We start from the raw sequence: 18,176 nt of genomic DNA on the forward strand, positions 1-18,176 counted from the left end.
AACATCCTGAAAGATTTTTCTGAGTTAAGGTCTGTTTTGATTTGTTTATCTTATTTATTTAGTGGTATTTCAAAGCTCCTTACGGGTCCCTCCATTCCCGTAATATTTGCTCCAGACATCTAGACAGGTTGTTTATAGTTAGCCCTGCAGGGGGAAGCTTTGTTTTAAATACACTTCTCTCTTGCCATTTATTCCCTGGGTGATCAATGTGGCTTATTTAGTCCATTTGGAGATGGAACAAGCCAAAGCAGGGTAAAGGATGGTATGCTAAAGCATCCACTCGCTATAAACTCTTTTATGGTCTTTGCTCAATTAATTGATTGGCCATTATTATTGACGTCAGGAAGATATTTGCATTCTTGCATGCATGGCTAAACCACAGACTGCATTACTGCAGCCCATGGAACTATCTTTCCTGGGTCCCAGAATTTTTGTGATGTTTATTGTAGAGAATTTGTCAAGTTTAATTGTGGTACTGCTTCCACCCAGTGAATCAAACCTGTCACAGTTTATTATGCAATGAGCGTCCTGCCCTCTTTCTTCCCATCCCACACTGACTCTCTTCTCCACCCCTACCCAACAGCTGCCCCGCCCAATTCAAGACTCCGGGGATGAAACGGTGAGCCCTCAGAATAGAAATAAATGAGCCATATGAATGTACCATGGTTGCATCTCCTTATGTCTCTGAAGCATGTTTTTTTCACCTGCAGGTTGTCTGTGGGGACTGCTCGCACGGTAGTCCGGGCGTTCCAGGTGTGACAGGTGTCAAGGGCGAGAAGGGAGAGCAGGGCACACCTGGGGCAGGTCCCAGTGATGGCTGTGAAAGGGTAAGAAGATTGTGGACTTGGAGCAGGAGCATCGGGATTGCCATGGGATGGATGGGTGTGGGAGACCAAAAATGGTTAGGGGGGTCTGAGAAGTGGCGAGGAACTATGTTGCTGGAAAAAGTCCCCACTTGGATGGAGTGTGTATGGCTAAGACTTGAGGAAGGAGATTTTGAAATTTGAAAATTTTGGGATCAGAGTGTTGTGTTTCACTTGCACCACTGAACAGTACCTCAAGGTTCAATTAGGTGTGTGACCCTTTATGATAGCAAGGATGTGGTTACACAGATTTAATGCCTGTGCCTTTAATTTATGGCTTTCTGTGCTTTTTCAGTGCTTCCAGAAGGTGCACAGGCAGGAGGTGAGTTAACCTCCACTGTTTGGTGGAGACGGAGCAGATTTTCTCTGAAGTGTTCTGGGGATGAGGGGAGGGTCGTTTGATCAGCAGTGATGTCACACAGAGCTGAGCAGCCCCAGGTTGTTGCACACCAGGCTGTCAGCAGGCTTTACTTCCTCCCAGCAGCTCAGTCACCCAACCAAACCACCAACATCTTTTATCCGGCCCCACCAAGGTTCAGAATATTTTGTCCATGTCAGACCTGGCTTAAAGCACAGACATGGCATAGGTTCCGCCTTCATAGACAATACACTGCAGTGTCAGAGCTAGTACAACTCTGCAATAGTTCAAAGAAAACATAAAAAGAGATGGGAAAAGAATGTCATATTTGCATATTAAAAGAATGTATTGCTGTAATACAGTATGTCTTACAGAGGCATAATAAGTCATTATCAGACATTCAAAGTAATTGTCACTTGAGTTGTTTTTGTAGAACATTCCGAGACCAAAGCACATTGTGCTTCAAATAATTTGTCCTAAGCACAGTTGCAGGATTTTCACAATTTAAAAAGACTGGTTGACTGACCCAGTTTCCATGTTGTTTAATGCTCCTGAGTGTGTTCTGTAGTTCCAAATCCCCAAAGTATATTCAGGATCAGGGGATTTTGGGGCTGTGTTTGATTTTGTGCCTTACTTCCAGCTCTTAAAATGTGATGCATTCACTGACTCGGAACCTTTTTCGTTTCTCGGCTCTATGCCAGACCTGCCTGTTGTTTAAATTGTTCGTAATCGCTGCCTGCTACCTGCTGCTTCAGATTTAATGCAGTAATGTTATATCCTTGTCACCCCTGCGTTTTAGAGTGCTGACAGTGCTGGGCATGGTGTGCCAGGGTTACCAGGGAGCCCGGGTGAACCAGGACTCAAAGGCGAGCAGGTGAGGCCTGGAAAGCTTGAGAACTGCATGTGGGAGCTGCATGTGCGTATCCTCAGGGTGACCTGGCCTGGGATGCCTTCTTACATCTCTTGTACCCCCTGGCTTTTTTGGAAAGAGCTGGTTTCTTTCTAGATGGTTTGCCATCTGAGTGTTATTTTACACTGTAGAAGCAGAGAAATCCAGCAGTGTTCCCAGCATGGTCCCTTCCCCTCTGAGGGTTCTCTGCATTCTGCACAGCAACCAGTGGAACACTGCTTTATCTCATTTATTAAGCTGTGGTTGGCTGTAATCCTGCTGGTAGCTCCGCCTCCTCTCTAACAGGAAGTGCCATGTGTTCTTTCCTTTAGGGTCCTCCAGGTCAAAGGGGATTTGCTGGCTCTCCTGGAAGCATAGTAAGTTGTTCAGAAATCTTCAAGGGTTCAAATGTTCTTAAATAGGGTTACATGTTTACAAATAAGAAAGCTGTTAACCTTCAAATAAAATGACCACAGAATATAGTATTTTCCGGAGCATAATTCTTGTTGAGGCCTTGAAAAGTTCAACACTTATCTACCCCAGATTTATATAACTGTCTTCAATACTGAATGCCAACTGCATGGTGCTCTACACCATTATGTAAATGAAAATGCTTTCTGAGTTGCTGAAGTTGAGCACAGGTTAGACATTCTGCTTTACCATATTTGGCCATATGGTTGGTTGGTTTGTTTGCTGGTTATAATTAGATTATATCAGCTGTTTTTTCCCCTGATCAGTGTTTTCAATTAGCATGGATCAGTAGAGGGACTGTGGCGGGAAAAAAACACTTTGAGTGAAGCCATAGAGCCCTCTAGTGTAATGATTCAGAACTATTGTACTGTCTGTTGCTTGATGTGATATATTTTGATGTAAATTTTCAAGAGGAGTTTTTCCAAAATTACTTGAGTCCTTCCAAATGTACTTGCATATGTATTATATTGTGTAAAAATATAATTTATATTGTTTAGTACAGTTGGCTGTCTTGTTTTATTATGTTCCTACTGTCACACCTTTACATATAAAAGGGCAAATGCAGACAGTTCCTGGATGTTGTTTGGTTATTGCTATTGCCCCCTGCTGGTATTTCTGATTTCTGGGCTGTCCCTCACACTGCCTGCTTCATTTCGCAGGGTCCTCCTGGGTTTCCAGGTCCTGCAGGCCCACCTGGATTAGCTGTAAGTCTCTACTTACTAATAACGATTTAATAATACAAAATAGCAATGCTATTGGTAGATGCCCTTAATCAAAGATGACATACCCAAAGCATATCCATACATATCTGCTATACTGTATTATCAACTCTAGTCTGGTATTTACTGAATGTAATGAATATTAATACACATCAGTATCGCCATAGTCAGAAAGCTCCTTCACTGCAACAACAGATTACTGTGTTTCAGAGCAAATCTGCTCATTATGTACAATGAATGTGCCCTGAAAAAACACTACCAAGCAATTCTCCCAGCGTTTTGGCCCTCGTTGATAAAATTGCGATGGAACCAGTGTCTGAGAGCTGATAGGTGACCTTCACATTCACGGATTTTCAAATTGTGATAATCTTGCAAAAAAAAAATTGGCAGGAAATCGCGTGTTAGGATATTACAGGTTATCTGCGCGTAAAGCGTAACCAGGAGTTTTTACTGTCAGCATGCCACTGTCTCACTCTGAATCATTAAGGAGTCATATTTTTCTGAAAATTGTATTATTATTTTTTTTCCCCAACTAGCCAGTTAGACACATTACGAAAGGCAGAAACTTGTCTCTGCAATCTTCGTCTTACTGCCTCCTTTAATGAAAAACCTTTCTCGGCAAGAAATGAATCCATTTGCCAACCAATTATATTATTCCTTTGCATTTATCAAAGTGACAGAGAATGTTTAATTTGCTGCGCGGACAAAATCTACCTTGCTGCCATTAATTCACACTTTCAGCAGATTTTGATCCAGTAATAACTTCACAACGACTTTGTATGGATTATTTTGAAATTGGCTGCAGTTTACGCTTGATGCACAGCATTGGTCTTGTTCTTTCATTTTGAATCTGACTGCTTAATCTATGTATATATTTTGTTTCGTTTCATTTTCCATAGCCTAATAGAATCACAACATACGACTGTCAGATCAACGGAATCTTCTCAGCTGAAATTTAGCATTGATCCTATAATTACCATGATATACAACCCATCTGAAGCATTGCTTCAGTCAATAAACTCATACAATGAGAGAATCTGTGCCAAACATGCATGAAAAAATTCAATACTAATGTCAATAATTTTCACAATGAAAGTAACCCAGTAGCCAGCCTGTAAACTGTGGATATAAGAAATGAGTGTGTGTGTGTGTGTGGGTGTGCATGCATGTGTGTGTTTGTGTGCATGCATGTGCGTGTGTGTGTGGGGGGTTGGGGGAGCTTTATGTATCTTTGTGTTAACCTTTGAGCATGAATATATTGAAGGGCATTTCTGGAGACATTGTGAAAAAGAATTAGTTCACGTTCTACATAATTGTCTCTTTATACAGCTTTCTAATTGGACTTTTAGATTGATTTTAAGCTGTTTGTAAAAAGTCGATGTATATTTTAAAGTGAATCCCAGACAATGGGCTTAGCAGGGTGTACTAATCAAACGCATTTACAAGGATGTTAAATCATTTTTTATAGTAGTTCCAAACAAAAACTTTTCACTGCGTTTTGTTTTCTCATATAACAGTAGGTGCTATAAAAGACATAAAGACATACCTGAAGTGCAGATTACATTTCATTGTATATTATTTGTGATTTCTGATTAGCAAATGGTATGTCTCTACAACAGTGATTTTGTTAGTGTGTATTTTAAAAGCATCCTTAAATGGAGACACATTGATTTCACAAAGATGGCTCATAAATGCGAGGATTATGATGAAGTGATATTTAATAATCTAATTGATTTTTACTGGGAAAGATACTAATTACATTGAGTTTGTGTTTGTGTGTTGCAATCACAGCATGTGGTGTTATTTTAATCATTTATATTGAATAGATGATTGCAGTGTTTTTTTTTCATCCCGAGATGATAGAGGTAATATCTGTAACTGCATCCTGTGTTTATTTACTGTGAATACGGACGAGGGGATGGGGAATCGATAGTTTACCTTAAAATCCTCCTCCACCGAGGAAGTCAATTACCAGAAGGTGTCGATATGTGGCATAGCTGTTCTCTCGCAAACAATAGCACAGTGATGAGTGTACTCCAGGGTGCATTGCTGTCTCACCTTTTCACACTCGGGAGATAACGTCTGCGGCAGCCCAGATCAGACTCAAAACAGCCTCGAGAAGAACAAGGGTAGCGAGGTAATCAGATACAGACCAGATGAGTGATCTGGCTGTTGACTCACCACACAACATTAATACACTCTGTCTGTCTCCCTCTCTCTCTCTCTCTCTCTCTCTCCACTCCCTTTCTCTCCCCCTCTCTCTCTCTCACACTCTCTTGCTCTCTTTCTCTCTTTCTCGCTCCCCTTCTCCCTCTCTCACAAGGGTCAACCGGGGGAGAGGGGGCAGCCTGGACCACCAGGGTTGAAGGGGGAAAGTGTAAGTTACGTTTATCCATCCTTAACATTGTCAAGAGAGATTGTTTATTATATGACACTATGGGTCTCTTTTAATTTTATTCACAGTGAATTATTGCTGCCATATTTTCTTATAAATTGGTGAATTTATAAGCAAATGATATGTCAATCCATTATTTTAATCAGAGTCAATAAACCATCCATCCATTCATAATCATTCTGTATAATGACACCATATTCACACCATTGACACCATTACCACTGTAAACATTGATGTGAGCAGTACATCTCCTAATTAAATTGTACATTTCTCGTAGAAAGCAATTTACATTTATTTATTGATTTGCTTTTATAGTCAGAAATCAAGTAAAAAGCAAGAATCTGTTAAGCCTGTTTATATTATATGTATATCACATTTTGTCTGTGATTTGACCTAGTCTCACAATGTTTCTTTTCTAGGGTCCTCCAGGAACTCCTGGATACCCTGGATCTATGGGACCCCCCGGACTTCCTGTGAGAACCTGCCACTTCCTGTTTTCTTCTATGCCATATGATACACTACTGTTTGACTTCAAAATTCCTTCGCTGTCTGATTGTCTTTGATGTTTTCCAACATTTGAACGAAGGAAGATGAGTGAATAGGTTAGGATGCATTGATGTGAGTGTTGGACAGTTGATTCACTATTTACTGATTGACCAATGTATTGGTTGATGAATTGTTTGATTGATTGACTGATTGGATAATTGATTGTTGGGTTGATTCCCTCTGACAGGGCCTTAAGGGTGAGAGAGGTCATCCGGGTGGTGCTGGGCTGAAAGGAGAATCGGTAAGGGCCACATTCACAGAACCACAGAACCAGATGTGCCACAAAGTTTGGAATTTGACTGCAAAGGGTTCCATGATAATATGTTGTGCTGCAGTTCTAGTAATAGTAATGTTACAAATTGGCATCTTTTCTATTTTAAGTTAATGGTTTGTCGCTGCCATCCCAATGTCAGTGTATTGTTTCTGGAGGACGTTTATGCTGTTTTTGTTGCATTAGTGTAGGTGTGTGTCTGTGTGTGTATGCAGTCATTATGCTGATGATAACTGTCCAATCTATGGAACTTCACTTTTTCTCACTCTTTGATCTGCAGGGACCTCCGGGCACCCCTGGATATCAGGGTTCTCCAGGCGCGGCAGTGAGTGTGCATTTCTGCTTGCATTCCATACAATCACATTCTCAGTATTACATGCAGGATAATTGCCTTGGTAAGCTAAAGAACTCAGTCTCTGCAGTCATTATCCATATTCTATTTCAGTGCAAACCTTCCTCAGTGGGAATGCATTATATACTTTCTGTAGGCGTCACACAGCCATCAATGTGTCCTATTTCCCTGCCCCCACTCTGGTGTTGTTCAAGAGTTCCTGGTTAAAAACATTGCTTCATCTGTACCCAGGGTTCCAAAGGTGAAATAGGCTTGTCAGGACCCGCTGGACCAAAGGGTGAACAGGTATGAGGAGTCTGACTATTTGCAAGTTAGATTGAAATGAAAAATTCTGTCGGTCAAACTATAATTGGTTGAAGCCTTTTTTAGTCTGCATAACATATAACTATAACATACTATATAGAGTGACTTTTACTTCTAGTTGTTGCCATACACTTAATTTAATACCATTGGACTGAACGCGCTACTGTATCTGTATATATTTAATTTCTCGTTCCCCAACCAAAGCTTAATTATTCAGTAGAACACTGTTCACAGTAACCTCAAAGCGCTCTGAAGCGTACATTGGCAAGCGGAATATGTGAAGATGTGGCTGATGTAACATCACACACATGCACACCTGTGAATCCCAGAAGGGGCACGATTGCTTGTCTCTTTCTTCCTCTGGTGCTTTGATATCATTTCTCCCTGCTGTTGCAAAGCAGGGTGCTTTTGACGTGCAACATGTCATCTTGTGCATTTAGGGTTTCCAAGGACAACCAGGATTTCCAGGACAACAAGTGAGTAATCAAAGACAAGTTCGTCTTCCATCTGTGGCATTGCCGCTGGTGTCTCTCGCAGTCTTTGTTGTTTCCTGGGTTGTGTAATTAGTGGGATGTGTTTACAGGGTCCCCCTGGTTTCCCAGGCAAGGCAGGCTCCCCGGGGCCCCCAGGACCGAAAGCTGAGAAGGTAAGTCCACCCCATACCCATCTGCTTGTCTGCTTAAACACTGAAAGTGCACTAGCAGTAGATAAAATACAAAGATTGATGGACAGTGCAGAGTATACTCTTATGTGCTTTGGTTGCCACATTCATGTCAAGTGCTGAAGTCCATCGCTGATTTGTTGCCTTTGTGTTACGTCTGAATGAGCTGGGAGTGTTTCTGCTTTGTCTCTGTCCTGCTCTAGGGCACTGAGGGCCAGCGGGGCTCCCAGGGGCCCACGGGACCCCCCGGATCGCCTGGTTCTCCTGGCATGCCGGTAAGAGTTGAGCCTCAAAAGAATTGTCCTGGAGTCATTTCTTCAGGGGTAATTTTTTGCAGTAATGGTTGATTCTTTTGGAAAGATTCTGGATGATTTGGGCCGTGTTTTCCGTTGGAACACTTATTATTGTTATTGGAGTTCAAATATGTATTTATTTTCACGTGTGTGTGTGTGTGTGTGTGTGCGCAGGGACCTCCTGGGATGGAGGGATTGGATGGAAAAGATGGAAAGCCAGGACTCCGGGTAAGAACAGTGCCTGGTGAAAACGTACAGCGATCATTCTTTCTGTTACTAATATGGAGCAGACCTGTTCTCACACATCTTCTCTTCTAGGGAGAACTTGGTCCACCAGGCCCAGCCGGACCCAGAGGAATCCCGGTATGCAGACCTCACCCCTGTTCAGCTTCATCTGAGCGCACATGCCCACTATATGTGCCACCTTCTGATCTGACTCAGCAGTGCTTTTGTGTGAATAATGCTGTCGTACTGTCTCCTTAGGGTTTCAAAGGAAAATCAGGACACGTTGGCTTCCCCGGACAGAAGGTTAGTCAATCAACCAAACTGCTTGAGTTCAATCACAAATTTAAACAACGTAAATAGAATACACACATACACAGAATGCAGATGTGGCATTCAGATCTGTGTTGTAGCAATATTCTAAATCATACTCCATAATAATCTTTATATTGATAAAGTACTTGCAGTCAAATGGTCCATCTTTTTGTTCCACACCCCCCCCCCCAACCCCTCTAGGGAGATATTGGTCCTCAGGGCCCACAAGGGAAGATCGGCCGACCTGGAATGGATGTAAGTTCTTGTTCACTTCTGCATTTTGATTGGATATTGGGCCGTGGACATGTTGCACCATTGGGCAGGGACCCTGAATCTGCTCTGGGATAGGACTCTTGCTCTCCTGATTACTTGACCTCACTCACTCTCTGACCAATGTTTTTAGGGAGACCCTGGTACCCCTGGGCCTCAGGGCCGACCTGGGCCCCCAGGACACCTTGTGAGTACAGTGTCTGCCTCAGTATCTATGTGTTTGGCATCTCCATCCATACCAACATGCACACAATAGCTCAGTGTTAACATTGTCTTGGTCACTGTAAATGCATTTTTGTCTTTTTGCTTTAGGGCGCTACAGGACCTCCTGGGTCTCCAGGCCCTGCGGGACCTCCGGGAGTGGTAAGAAGTAGCTGCCGGCGCACAACTGCCGTGAGCGAGGCTGGCCTGTGTGACTCCTGCTAATCGGCGGTCTGCCTGTTTGTCCGTAGGGCGTGAAGGGGGACAAGGGTCAGGCTGGAGACAGAGGACTGCCGGGGATGGCCGGCCTACCTGGGGCTCCAGGGCACCCAGGACCACTGGTCAGTCCCCTAACCTGAAATCCTATTCAGCAGGCCGCATGCGGCTGTACCACATTAGAGAGGGCCACAGGATCACATTTACTTCTGGTTTGGCCTTGTGTCATGGGAGATTCACAGGACCATACACAGTACTACTAGACCACAAATGGGCACCGTATTTAGTGGAACATAATCAGTGATGCGTATAGGGTTCAGCATTCTCCTGTGGGCACGTTGTAGCTCTGCCTTCATGTAGACGGCGCAGTAATCGTAGTCCTGAGCTGTGGTGACACTGGGAAGTCTCCTGAGCAGCTGCACAGCATGTGGGAGGTGATAAAGCGCACGAGGGTGAACTCTCTCCTCTGTCTTCTAGGGAGAACCAGGCACGGATGGAGCCCCGGGGAAAGATGTGAGTATCAGTCTCGTCTGGGCGTGGGGATGAATGGTTATGTGTGTATCCCTGCCAGGAGTGGAGGTCCGGCTTCACATAGTGCCCACCCCGCACTGCTAGCTCAGTACTGTCAGCCCCCCCCCCGACCCCACACACCAGCCAAGATTAAAGGCACTGATGTTTTTTGTAACAGGTGAAAAGCGAGGACAAATTATCAGTTGATGCCTGACAAATTACAGTTGATGCTTATTTTGAGACCTTCTGTTATTAGCAAATGGATTAATAACATCTCAGCAAGAGGTAATATGTGAATGACGGACTGGCATGGGCAGCTGTGAATGAATGCTGATGCTGAACCAAACCGACTCCAAGAACCAGAAAAATATAGTGTGTAATTCTGCTTTCTGCTAGTACCACTGTGTACAATACACCCACATAATGAATCTCTCTCTCTCTCTCTCTCTCTCTCTCTCTCTCTTCTCCCCCCTCTCTCTCTGATCAATCTCATTCCCCTCCTCCCCAATCCCTCTGTCTCCCACCGTTGTCTCTCTTTCCATCTGTCTCTTTCTTGCTGTCTGTCTGTTTGTGTATAGGGAGCCGCTGGGCTGCCTGGAGACAGTGGGCAGGCAGGACAGAAGGTAAGTGGCACCAGGTGCCCTTCGTTCGTCCGATCTAAGAGTAACACCAGTTGTGCCATTCAGACATTTTGGGCACTCCTTCAAGATGTGGACCTTGAAAACAAAGTGTAAGAGGTAACATGGCGATCCCAGATTGGTTATGTGCTCTAAAGGAACTGAGTACTGCAGTGAGAACAGCCAGGTGTCACAGCCTCGGATGATAGGATACACAACAGCACGTCGTGGTTGAAGGTGTGGTGAAAGTGTTGTTCACGTGCAGGGCGAGGCAGGGGCCCCGGGACAGAGGGGCTCCCCAGGGGAGCGCGGACGCCCTGGCCCTCCGGGCGGCGGGTACTCCTCAAAGGACTCGGGCGTGGGAATGATGGGGCCAGCCGGGCCCCGTGGGGAGAGAGGGCCCGCAGGACTGCCTGGCCAGTCCGGATCCCCGGGATCGCCAGGAACACCTGGGAATGATGTGAGTGTGGCTCTCTCTCTAATCAGGCTCTTACCGAGGATGGTGTAATGCTGCATAAAATTACTCCCACCGAGCAAATTGTATGGACACATCCACTCTGTGTGAAAGTTGTGTGGGTGTGCGCAGTTTCAAATGTAAATCATGTAGAAACTGGTTTGAAACTGAATGTCACATTTATTTTAAAATCAGTGTGTATGAATGTTTTTTGTTTGTGCTTTTAAAATAGGTTAATTGATATTGCTAATAATAGGGGTGCAACGGTTTTCCAATTCCACAGATTTTAACATCATTTTTTGAGGTTTACAAAAATACAAAAATGTATCTTTACTTTTTTTTTGAAAGAAGGAAAAGTAAAAAAAAAAAAAGTTTCTTTACCAATTATACCAATTTACAAATTAATTTACATAAATGTGTTTCTGAAATCAGCTATAATTGAAAACATAAAGTACATTTATGTATCTTATTTAAGATTACTTAAAGTTACAATGTAAAAAGTTTTCAGTTTTCTTTCTCTCTGGCGGTACCAATGGCGAGAAGCGGTAATTGCAGGTGTGTTTTTGGACCTCACTTCCCATAGATCCAACCGGATCCAACCAGTGTCGCCTGTGTGACGTCAGTCAGTTGGCACCTGGGCCACGCCAACTATTACACTTATTATTTACTGAATAAAAAATGGTTGTTATACAAGTAACGTTATGTACATACTCATTCATTGTCTAACATTAGGCTAACTTAAGCTGTCTTTACACTGCTGAGCCGGCTTAAAATGCTGTAGAAGACCTGGGGTAGAATTAGTGATGATCAATTTCCACAAATGTTCTTTATCCACCTTTTGCTCAGTATGAACATCTTTACAGTGCAGAGAAGAATTTGCGGGTTTCGCTGTGGCTCGTGCAATTATGTATCTCGTGCATCATCGTGAATGATTGTTGTGTGATATTTCTGAAACAATTGTTTCTGGTTTTGCTAGCTAAACTGTTCTAGAATAAAGCTGAGCTGGGTGTTAAATTAGCAATCAGAATAAGAAGACTAAAACTAAAACAAAGGAGATTTCATCAAAAAAGGGCATCAAGGCTGAAGGAACATATGAGGAAGCGTAATAAAATAATAACAACGCTAATCCATACTGCTGTATTATTTTATTTAGTTCTCTCCGGCTTGACATCTTTACACAGAAATCAGACCCGGCTCTGCTCCACCTATAGCCCGGCTTATATATTGATGAACTTGATGGCAATGTAAATAACAGTAACGTTAAGGCCAGTTAAGATCAATGATTCGCAACGAGGCGAAACGGTTTTAGAATGTTGCAGAGAAAATTGCAGCAGTGTGAACTGGTTAGTTGCAGAGCCTCTGAAGCCGTTGCCTAGGGTCTCAAAAGACCCACCTCGTCAAATCGCCAAGTGCAGTTTTAGAACGTTTACAATCAGACGTCTTGGAATTTTGCAAGTTGCATCCAGTCTCGTTGCGAATCATTGATCTGAACTGGCCTTTAGTTAGCTACATTGCAACGCTGCAACAAGGTAGCATTGCATTTGAGAGACGGTTTGCGAGGTCGGTACCGGTCGGTAGCGTTAGCTAGCGTTTTTTCTAATTGTTAGCTGACATTAGATTGTGTTAATTACATTAGCTAGCTAGCTAACGCAACGTTACTTGATATGAGAGATGGATACTGTGCGCAACTTTGTCTAAACTAATGTTGCCTTTATTGACATGGTCCGGTAGCTAGCGTTAGCTGTGCAAATAGCTATGTAATATAGTAACGTTACATTGTCATCAAATGTAATACGAAATCTACATCAACAAATAATATGACCTCTCATGTTACACAAAAACCTATTAGGGTTCCATAACCCCCCCACCTTTAACGCATGCAGACACCGGAAAAAATAGTACGCCGCTCACACACAAGTGAGCTGAAGAGCAAGCCTGTTGCGTTAGCTCCGCCTACCCTCTCTGGCGGACCAACCACTGATGGGTGATGGAAAACGCGTCACTATCTACACGCCGCTTGTGATTTTTTTCCCGGGAATGTCGCCACAGACACCCAGTTCTTTAATCATAAATTATAATAATAATAATAATATTAATTAATATAATAATAGGCTCAATCACCATTGTGTTACCTAATTCAGCGATAGACAGTGACTTAACAGACATTTATCTTAATGAAAATCTTCGAGATTATTACTTTAAGGATAACGATATATATTATTTCAAGAAAACAGAAAATGAATAAAATAGAGATTAAGAACAAAAAAAGAAATTCTCACTGAGGACACACGGAAAATGAGCTGAGATGTGATGGTGTGTTCTATTACAAACCCATGCATTTATGAATGGCTTCAACTGAGTTTAAAGCTCTTTTTCAGAACAATGAGAAGCTCAGGGTTGCTCTCTGTGAGGTATCAATATCCCCAGCTGTGGACATTTTTATTAGGCATCTTAGAGAAATGAAGACAGCATTGCAAACTCTAACTGAAAGCACAGGAAATAGCTTCAGACGTGTTGCTAAATGACATCATCGGTAAATTAGCATTTTTGAGTGACATCACATCGGGATGTGTGTTAATCAACTCCTTATTGTATTCCCATTGCTTATGAGATGGAGTCTGATGTAGACGATTTACAGAAAGGTGCACACAATATTGACGGCAGTGATAAATGAAAGGAGGAGCGAGGTTTTCCTCAGCTGGGTCTGCTTAGAGAGAAAAGCATGTGATGAAAACATGACATTGCTTTACCAACTCTCCCCCATTACATTACATTATATTACTGGCATTTATCAGACGCTCTTATCCAGAGCGACTTGCAGAACTTTTTTTTTACATGGCATTTACATTGCATCTATTTATACAGCCGGATATACTGTATACAGAAGCAATGCAGGTTAAGTACCTTGCTCAAGGGTACAAGGGCAGTGTTTTACCTGGGAATCAAACCCATGCCCTTTAGGTTACAAGACCAGCTTATAAATAGAAAGCAATTTGTGTTTCAGTTTCAGAACCATTGCATGCTTAATTAATAACCTTCTCTCTGGTACATATACATGTATGTCAAGTCTATTTGAACAGTAGTGATCTTGTCATCCCACTTCTTTCCACAGGCAGTGGTCAACTATGATGAAATCAAGAGCTTCATCCGGCAGCAGGTCATAAAGATCTTTGATGGTGGGCATTCCTCACTCTCAATCCGTTGGTATCACTAGAACTGCCTCGTTTATGCTCTGCCACATATGACCTGTTATCTCTTTCATGCAGAATATAAACTGAATATGAATGCGCAGTATATTTCTGCAGATTTGCCTCTCCTCATAAAACAGATGTATGTGGCTTATTGTCCTGTTGGATGCTTCAGTAGATGTGCTGGTCTTATTCTTGCAGCATCCTGTAAGAAATCCAATAACCTATTAGCAGTTATGTTATGGGTGGCTTAAATGAGAGCATCACACCTTTATCAGAGCCAGTTTAGTACTAATGAACCAGGTGAGGTTAGTTAACTCAGATGTAATTATTAAAAACCAGCAGACTCTTTGGCTCTCCTTATTTTTACCCATTCTCTTGTGAAGTGAGCCAATGACGTGACTTGGTCTGTGTTCCCTCAGAGCGCATGGCGTACTACATGTCCCGCGTGCAGACGCCCGTGGAGGTTTCAGCTCCCGGGCGACCCGGTCCCCCCGGCAAGGACGGAACCCCTGGGAGGCAAGGGACTCCAGGGATGCCTGGCATGCCGGGACAGATCGGTAGAGAGGGGCGACAGGGACCCATGGGGCCACCGGGTAAGTAATCAAGTTAGGCCACTCTTTCTCTCAGAGCGTCATTCCAGTTCCTGTTGCCCCAAGAAAAGGGCAACGCCTGTTTAACTGCAAGCGAGAAAGCTAAAACCTGTTCTGTGGCCTGTGCCCAGGATTGGGAAATGACTGGTCTGATTTCACTAACTTGCCGTGGCTTCTGTTGGCTGTGCGACACCTCAGTAATGCTTATGATTCTCCCATCAGGTGCCCCTGGTGCTAAGGGAGATAAGGGGGATAAGGGCATTGGTGAGATGGGTGACAGTGGCCCACCAGGATCTCCAGGTAAGGGCTGTAGAACGTCCATAGTTTCATAAAGACGATCATTAATGATCCAGAAAGATGGTGGATAATCACTCACCTCTCCTCCCCTTCTCTTTCTTTTTTCATCCCCCATCTCAATTGTTCTCTGTTTATCCTCATTCTTCCCTTCATCTCTTCCTACTGTGCATCCCTCTCTTTGTTTCCTCTTCCTCACACTTAATTCTTACCATTTTTCCTCAAATCCATTCCAAATCTTCTTGTGGACTCCTGATTCCTACTCTCAAATTCCATCCCCTCTTCATCCCCCCATCTCTCTCTCTCTATTTTTTCCACAACCTCAGGTCTCCCTGGATCTCCAGGCTATGGGAAGATGGGCCCACCTGGATCCGTAGGACAGCAGGGAGTACCAGGGATCCCAGGCCCTCCTGGTACCCCAGGATCACCTGGGAAGCAGGGTCATTGTAACCCCTCAGACTGCTTCAGCGGTATGCCCGCTGAGTACAACCCCAAGGGCCCCCCTATGAAGGGCCCCATGTACTAGAGAGGGAGAGAGAGAAAGGGGACGGGAGGGACGCAAGGATCGGCACCCTTCCAAGGCTGAAAGCAGCCTGATTACAAAAACCTGAACTGGCCTCTGCTTTACCCCAGATATCATAATCCATTTGTCCCTCACGCACACACATACCCACACAGACACACTCTCAGAAACGAAGGCATAGTTGGAAACTGACTCTCCCATTCCAAATGGCTCCTATACTCTCGTCCCCGTCCTGTTCCTGGATCTGCTGCCCAATGTACAGGGTGTCTGAAAGGCCTGGAGTCACGTTGTGTGAGGAGTAAAAAGGACGCGCATGCTGCTTTTTTACCCCGCAAGGTTGGTTCCTGGAGACGGTCAGTCCCCCGATTCCTAAGCCCCTGCACTGGATGCTGTGGAGGACCAGGGGGGTGTTATATCCTGAGAAATGGTTCGGCTCCCTGAGCGAACCCTCTCTCTTTCCTCCACTTTCTTTACCCCCGGTAATCCTGCCTCCCTAAAGTTCTTGTTTTTGTGTTCTCTTGCTTTTACAATCTTTTTTGTTTATTTTTCCACCGGGACTTGACAGCCCTCGTTTCTGTCCCAGAAAAAGAAAGGGAAAAAAACCTTGTCTTTAAAATTTTTTTATTGTAGGTTTACCACTCCTGGGTTGTAAAAAGGTGGAGAATGTTGAAGCCTTTCCCTGTCCCGTTAGGCAGCTCACCTTGTACTGTTAGCAATAGCTTCTTGGGCTCAATTTTTAATCTCAGGTGCCCCTCCCCCTACTAAATAAATTAGTCATTCCTAAAAAGCAGGCCAAATGTACCTTATTAGCTTTTCAGAACCACTTTCAGAGGGGAAGGGGACTTTTACTTCCTGTCATGGCCACAGTTGTTATAGTCATAGAAATTCCCACTGATGCAAGTGTTACATTTGGGTTTAAATACAACCATATTGAATATTTGAATTGGCCCATTTATTTTAGGGTTTGTGTTGTACATATTTATATTTATATATTACTGCTTTTTATATGATTTTAATCAGCAACAGCATGGCAGTCTTTATGTTCATTAATGTCTTTCTTGTTTTACCCCAAAATCATTCAAGAAAATGTTTAAGATTTCAAATTCTGATTGATTTGTCTGTAAAAACATATATAATATTTCAGTGTTTTGGATAGAACTGTGCATTTTGTACTATGGCTTCACTTTAAACAAATATTCAGTTCCAAAAGGGAGAGGAAACTTTTCATTTGTCATTTATTGTTTTTGGGAGTTTTATTTTTGAAAATCAAGCTTGAACAGATATTTTTACAGACATTACAGTGATTTCTATCTGGGGGTGTCTGAATTCAGATACCTTGGTGTTAAGCTCTTATTTTCTATTTGCATCTCTAAGCAATATTTAAACTTGAAATGCTTCGTTTCGCTTGCGCCTTGCATGCACAGAACACACAAACCAAAAAAGCTTCCATCTTGCAGAGTCTTCGCTACCGTCTCTTTCAGCCGACAGAAGTGCAGTTTCTTTGTGTGCCTTTCGGTGGCCGGCTCATAAAAGTGCTACGTCGTTCCTACCTGCACACATTAGGAATGTTGTAAGAGCGCTTTGTTGCTTTCATCTCCTGAAATATGCTGCCTGTGGAGTCAGCGATGTTGTTAATGATCATTCCGTTATGACCGTGCTTTTGCGGCTCAGTGTATTTTATCAGCACTTTATCTATTCTCTATTAGGCCTGGTGCTTTTTTTTTTGATGTACTGTAACCCCGTGTCACTGTAATCTCTGCATCTCGCTTCCGCGTTATTTTCAAAAAGGGAGCAATTTCTCCTCCTCATTTGCGCCGCACAGCCAGTCATCAGCCCCCCCCCCCCGTCCTAAAGCGCTATATTTTACCGCTCCTTCGGACCGCCACGCATCCCCCCAGCTCCCTCTCTGCGTGGAGCCGTCTCTGAGACACGACGCCCCGCACTCCCTCCTTTCTTTCAGCGTGTCTTTGTTTGTCAGTCACGTTAAAGCCATCGTGCGCCAAAGAGATTTTTTTTTTTTTTATGGAAACCAAAAAAAAAAAAAAAGCAAATAAACATTTTGAAGCAGCGTCGGGTCCGTGTCTCATTATGCGATGAAAGGCCTGCCGTTGCTCTCCCACAGTGCCGTGCAGAGAGAGGCGTGTGGAGATGGAGGCAGCTGTCTGGAAGGATAAGGAGGCACATCTCAGCACTGGTATCGGTGCCACTGGTCTACTTTACAGTCTATTGTTCTTAACAGTACTGCACTGTAGGCTTTGCAGACCTGTACTTCAGTTCCTTGTTGTGGAGAAGAGATCCCATTAGCTCATTGCCATAGCACTCCTTCACCTTCCTCAATGCTAACCATGGCCCTGACAAAATGGCTACCCTGAGGACCAGGACACCCAGTGGTTTTTATTTTGACTCTGCTAGTTGCAGGTTCATGAAATCAGGTACCAAAGACCAAGCAGGATATCTACTAAAATGCATTGGTTTGGAAATGACAAAAATGCCACTGGGGTTCTTGAATCCATGGTAAACATGCCAATTGCTATTGCCACCTGATATTTGTGCAGATGTTCTAGATGACTCTGGGCACTGACAGTAATTTTTATTTCGCAACTTTAAAAATGGGTCAGATCTTCAGTAAAATGAAATATAAAAATGTAGACA

At 43.4% G+C, this 18,176-nt stretch overlaps 1 protein-coding gene across 4 annotated transcripts in view; it reads left to right on the plus strand.

Moving 5' to 3' along the window:
* col16a1 (collagen, type XVI, alpha 1) overlaps nucleotides 1–17,592 on the plus strand; it is a 68,482-nt gene extending 50,890 nt beyond the window's left edge. For all 4 annotated transcript variants that reach the window (XM_064347672.1, XM_064347675.1, XM_064347674.1 and 1 more), the window contains 28 exons: nucleotides 584–619; nucleotides 711–827; nucleotides 1,159–1,185; nucleotides 2,021–2,095; nucleotides 2,443–2,487; nucleotides 3,241–3,285; nucleotides 5,624–5,677; nucleotides 6,115–6,168; nucleotides 6,429–6,482; nucleotides 6,793–6,837; nucleotides 7,096–7,149; nucleotides 7,608–7,643; nucleotides 7,751–7,813; nucleotides 8,032–8,103; nucleotides 8,296–8,349; nucleotides 8,440–8,484; nucleotides 8,605–8,649; nucleotides 8,860–8,913; nucleotides 9,062–9,115; nucleotides 9,241–9,291; nucleotides 9,381–9,470; nucleotides 9,823–9,858; nucleotides 10,434–10,478; nucleotides 10,738–10,932; nucleotides 14,039–14,102; nucleotides 14,537–14,710; nucleotides 14,930–15,007; nucleotides 15,328–17,592. In XM_064347672.1, coding sequence (XP_064203742.1) covers nucleotides 584–619; nucleotides 711–827; nucleotides 1,159–1,185; nucleotides 2,021–2,095; nucleotides 2,443–2,487; nucleotides 3,241–3,285; nucleotides 5,624–5,677; nucleotides 6,115–6,168; nucleotides 6,429–6,482; nucleotides 6,793–6,837; nucleotides 7,096–7,149; nucleotides 7,608–7,643; nucleotides 7,751–7,813; nucleotides 8,032–8,103; nucleotides 8,296–8,349; nucleotides 8,440–8,484; nucleotides 8,605–8,649; nucleotides 8,860–8,913; nucleotides 9,062–9,115; nucleotides 9,241–9,291; nucleotides 9,381–9,470; nucleotides 9,823–9,858; nucleotides 10,434–10,478; nucleotides 10,738–10,932; nucleotides 14,039–14,102; nucleotides 14,537–14,710; nucleotides 14,930–15,007; nucleotides 15,328–15,527 — 1,962 coding nt within the window. In that variant the 3' untranslated portion in view covers nucleotides 15,528–17,592. The remainder of the gene's footprint in view (nucleotides 1–583; nucleotides 620–710; nucleotides 828–1,158; nucleotides 1,186–2,020; nucleotides 2,096–2,442; nucleotides 2,488–3,240; nucleotides 3,286–5,623; nucleotides 5,678–6,114; nucleotides 6,169–6,428; nucleotides 6,483–6,792; nucleotides 6,838–7,095; nucleotides 7,150–7,607; nucleotides 7,644–7,750; nucleotides 7,814–8,031; nucleotides 8,104–8,295; nucleotides 8,350–8,439; nucleotides 8,485–8,604; nucleotides 8,650–8,859; nucleotides 8,914–9,061; nucleotides 9,116–9,240; nucleotides 9,292–9,380; nucleotides 9,471–9,822; nucleotides 9,859–10,433; nucleotides 10,479–10,737; nucleotides 10,933–14,038; nucleotides 14,103–14,536; nucleotides 14,711–14,929; nucleotides 15,008–15,327) is intronic.
* Nucleotides 17,593–18,176: the final 584 nt, after the last annotated feature.

Source organism: Anguilla rostrata, chromosome 8 (genome assembly GCF_018555375.3).
Source record: "Anguilla rostrata isolate EN2019 chromosome 8, ASM1855537v3, whole genome shotgun sequence".
Taxonomy (NCBI): Eukaryota; Metazoa; Chordata; class Actinopteri; order Anguilliformes; family Anguillidae; genus Anguilla; species Anguilla rostrata.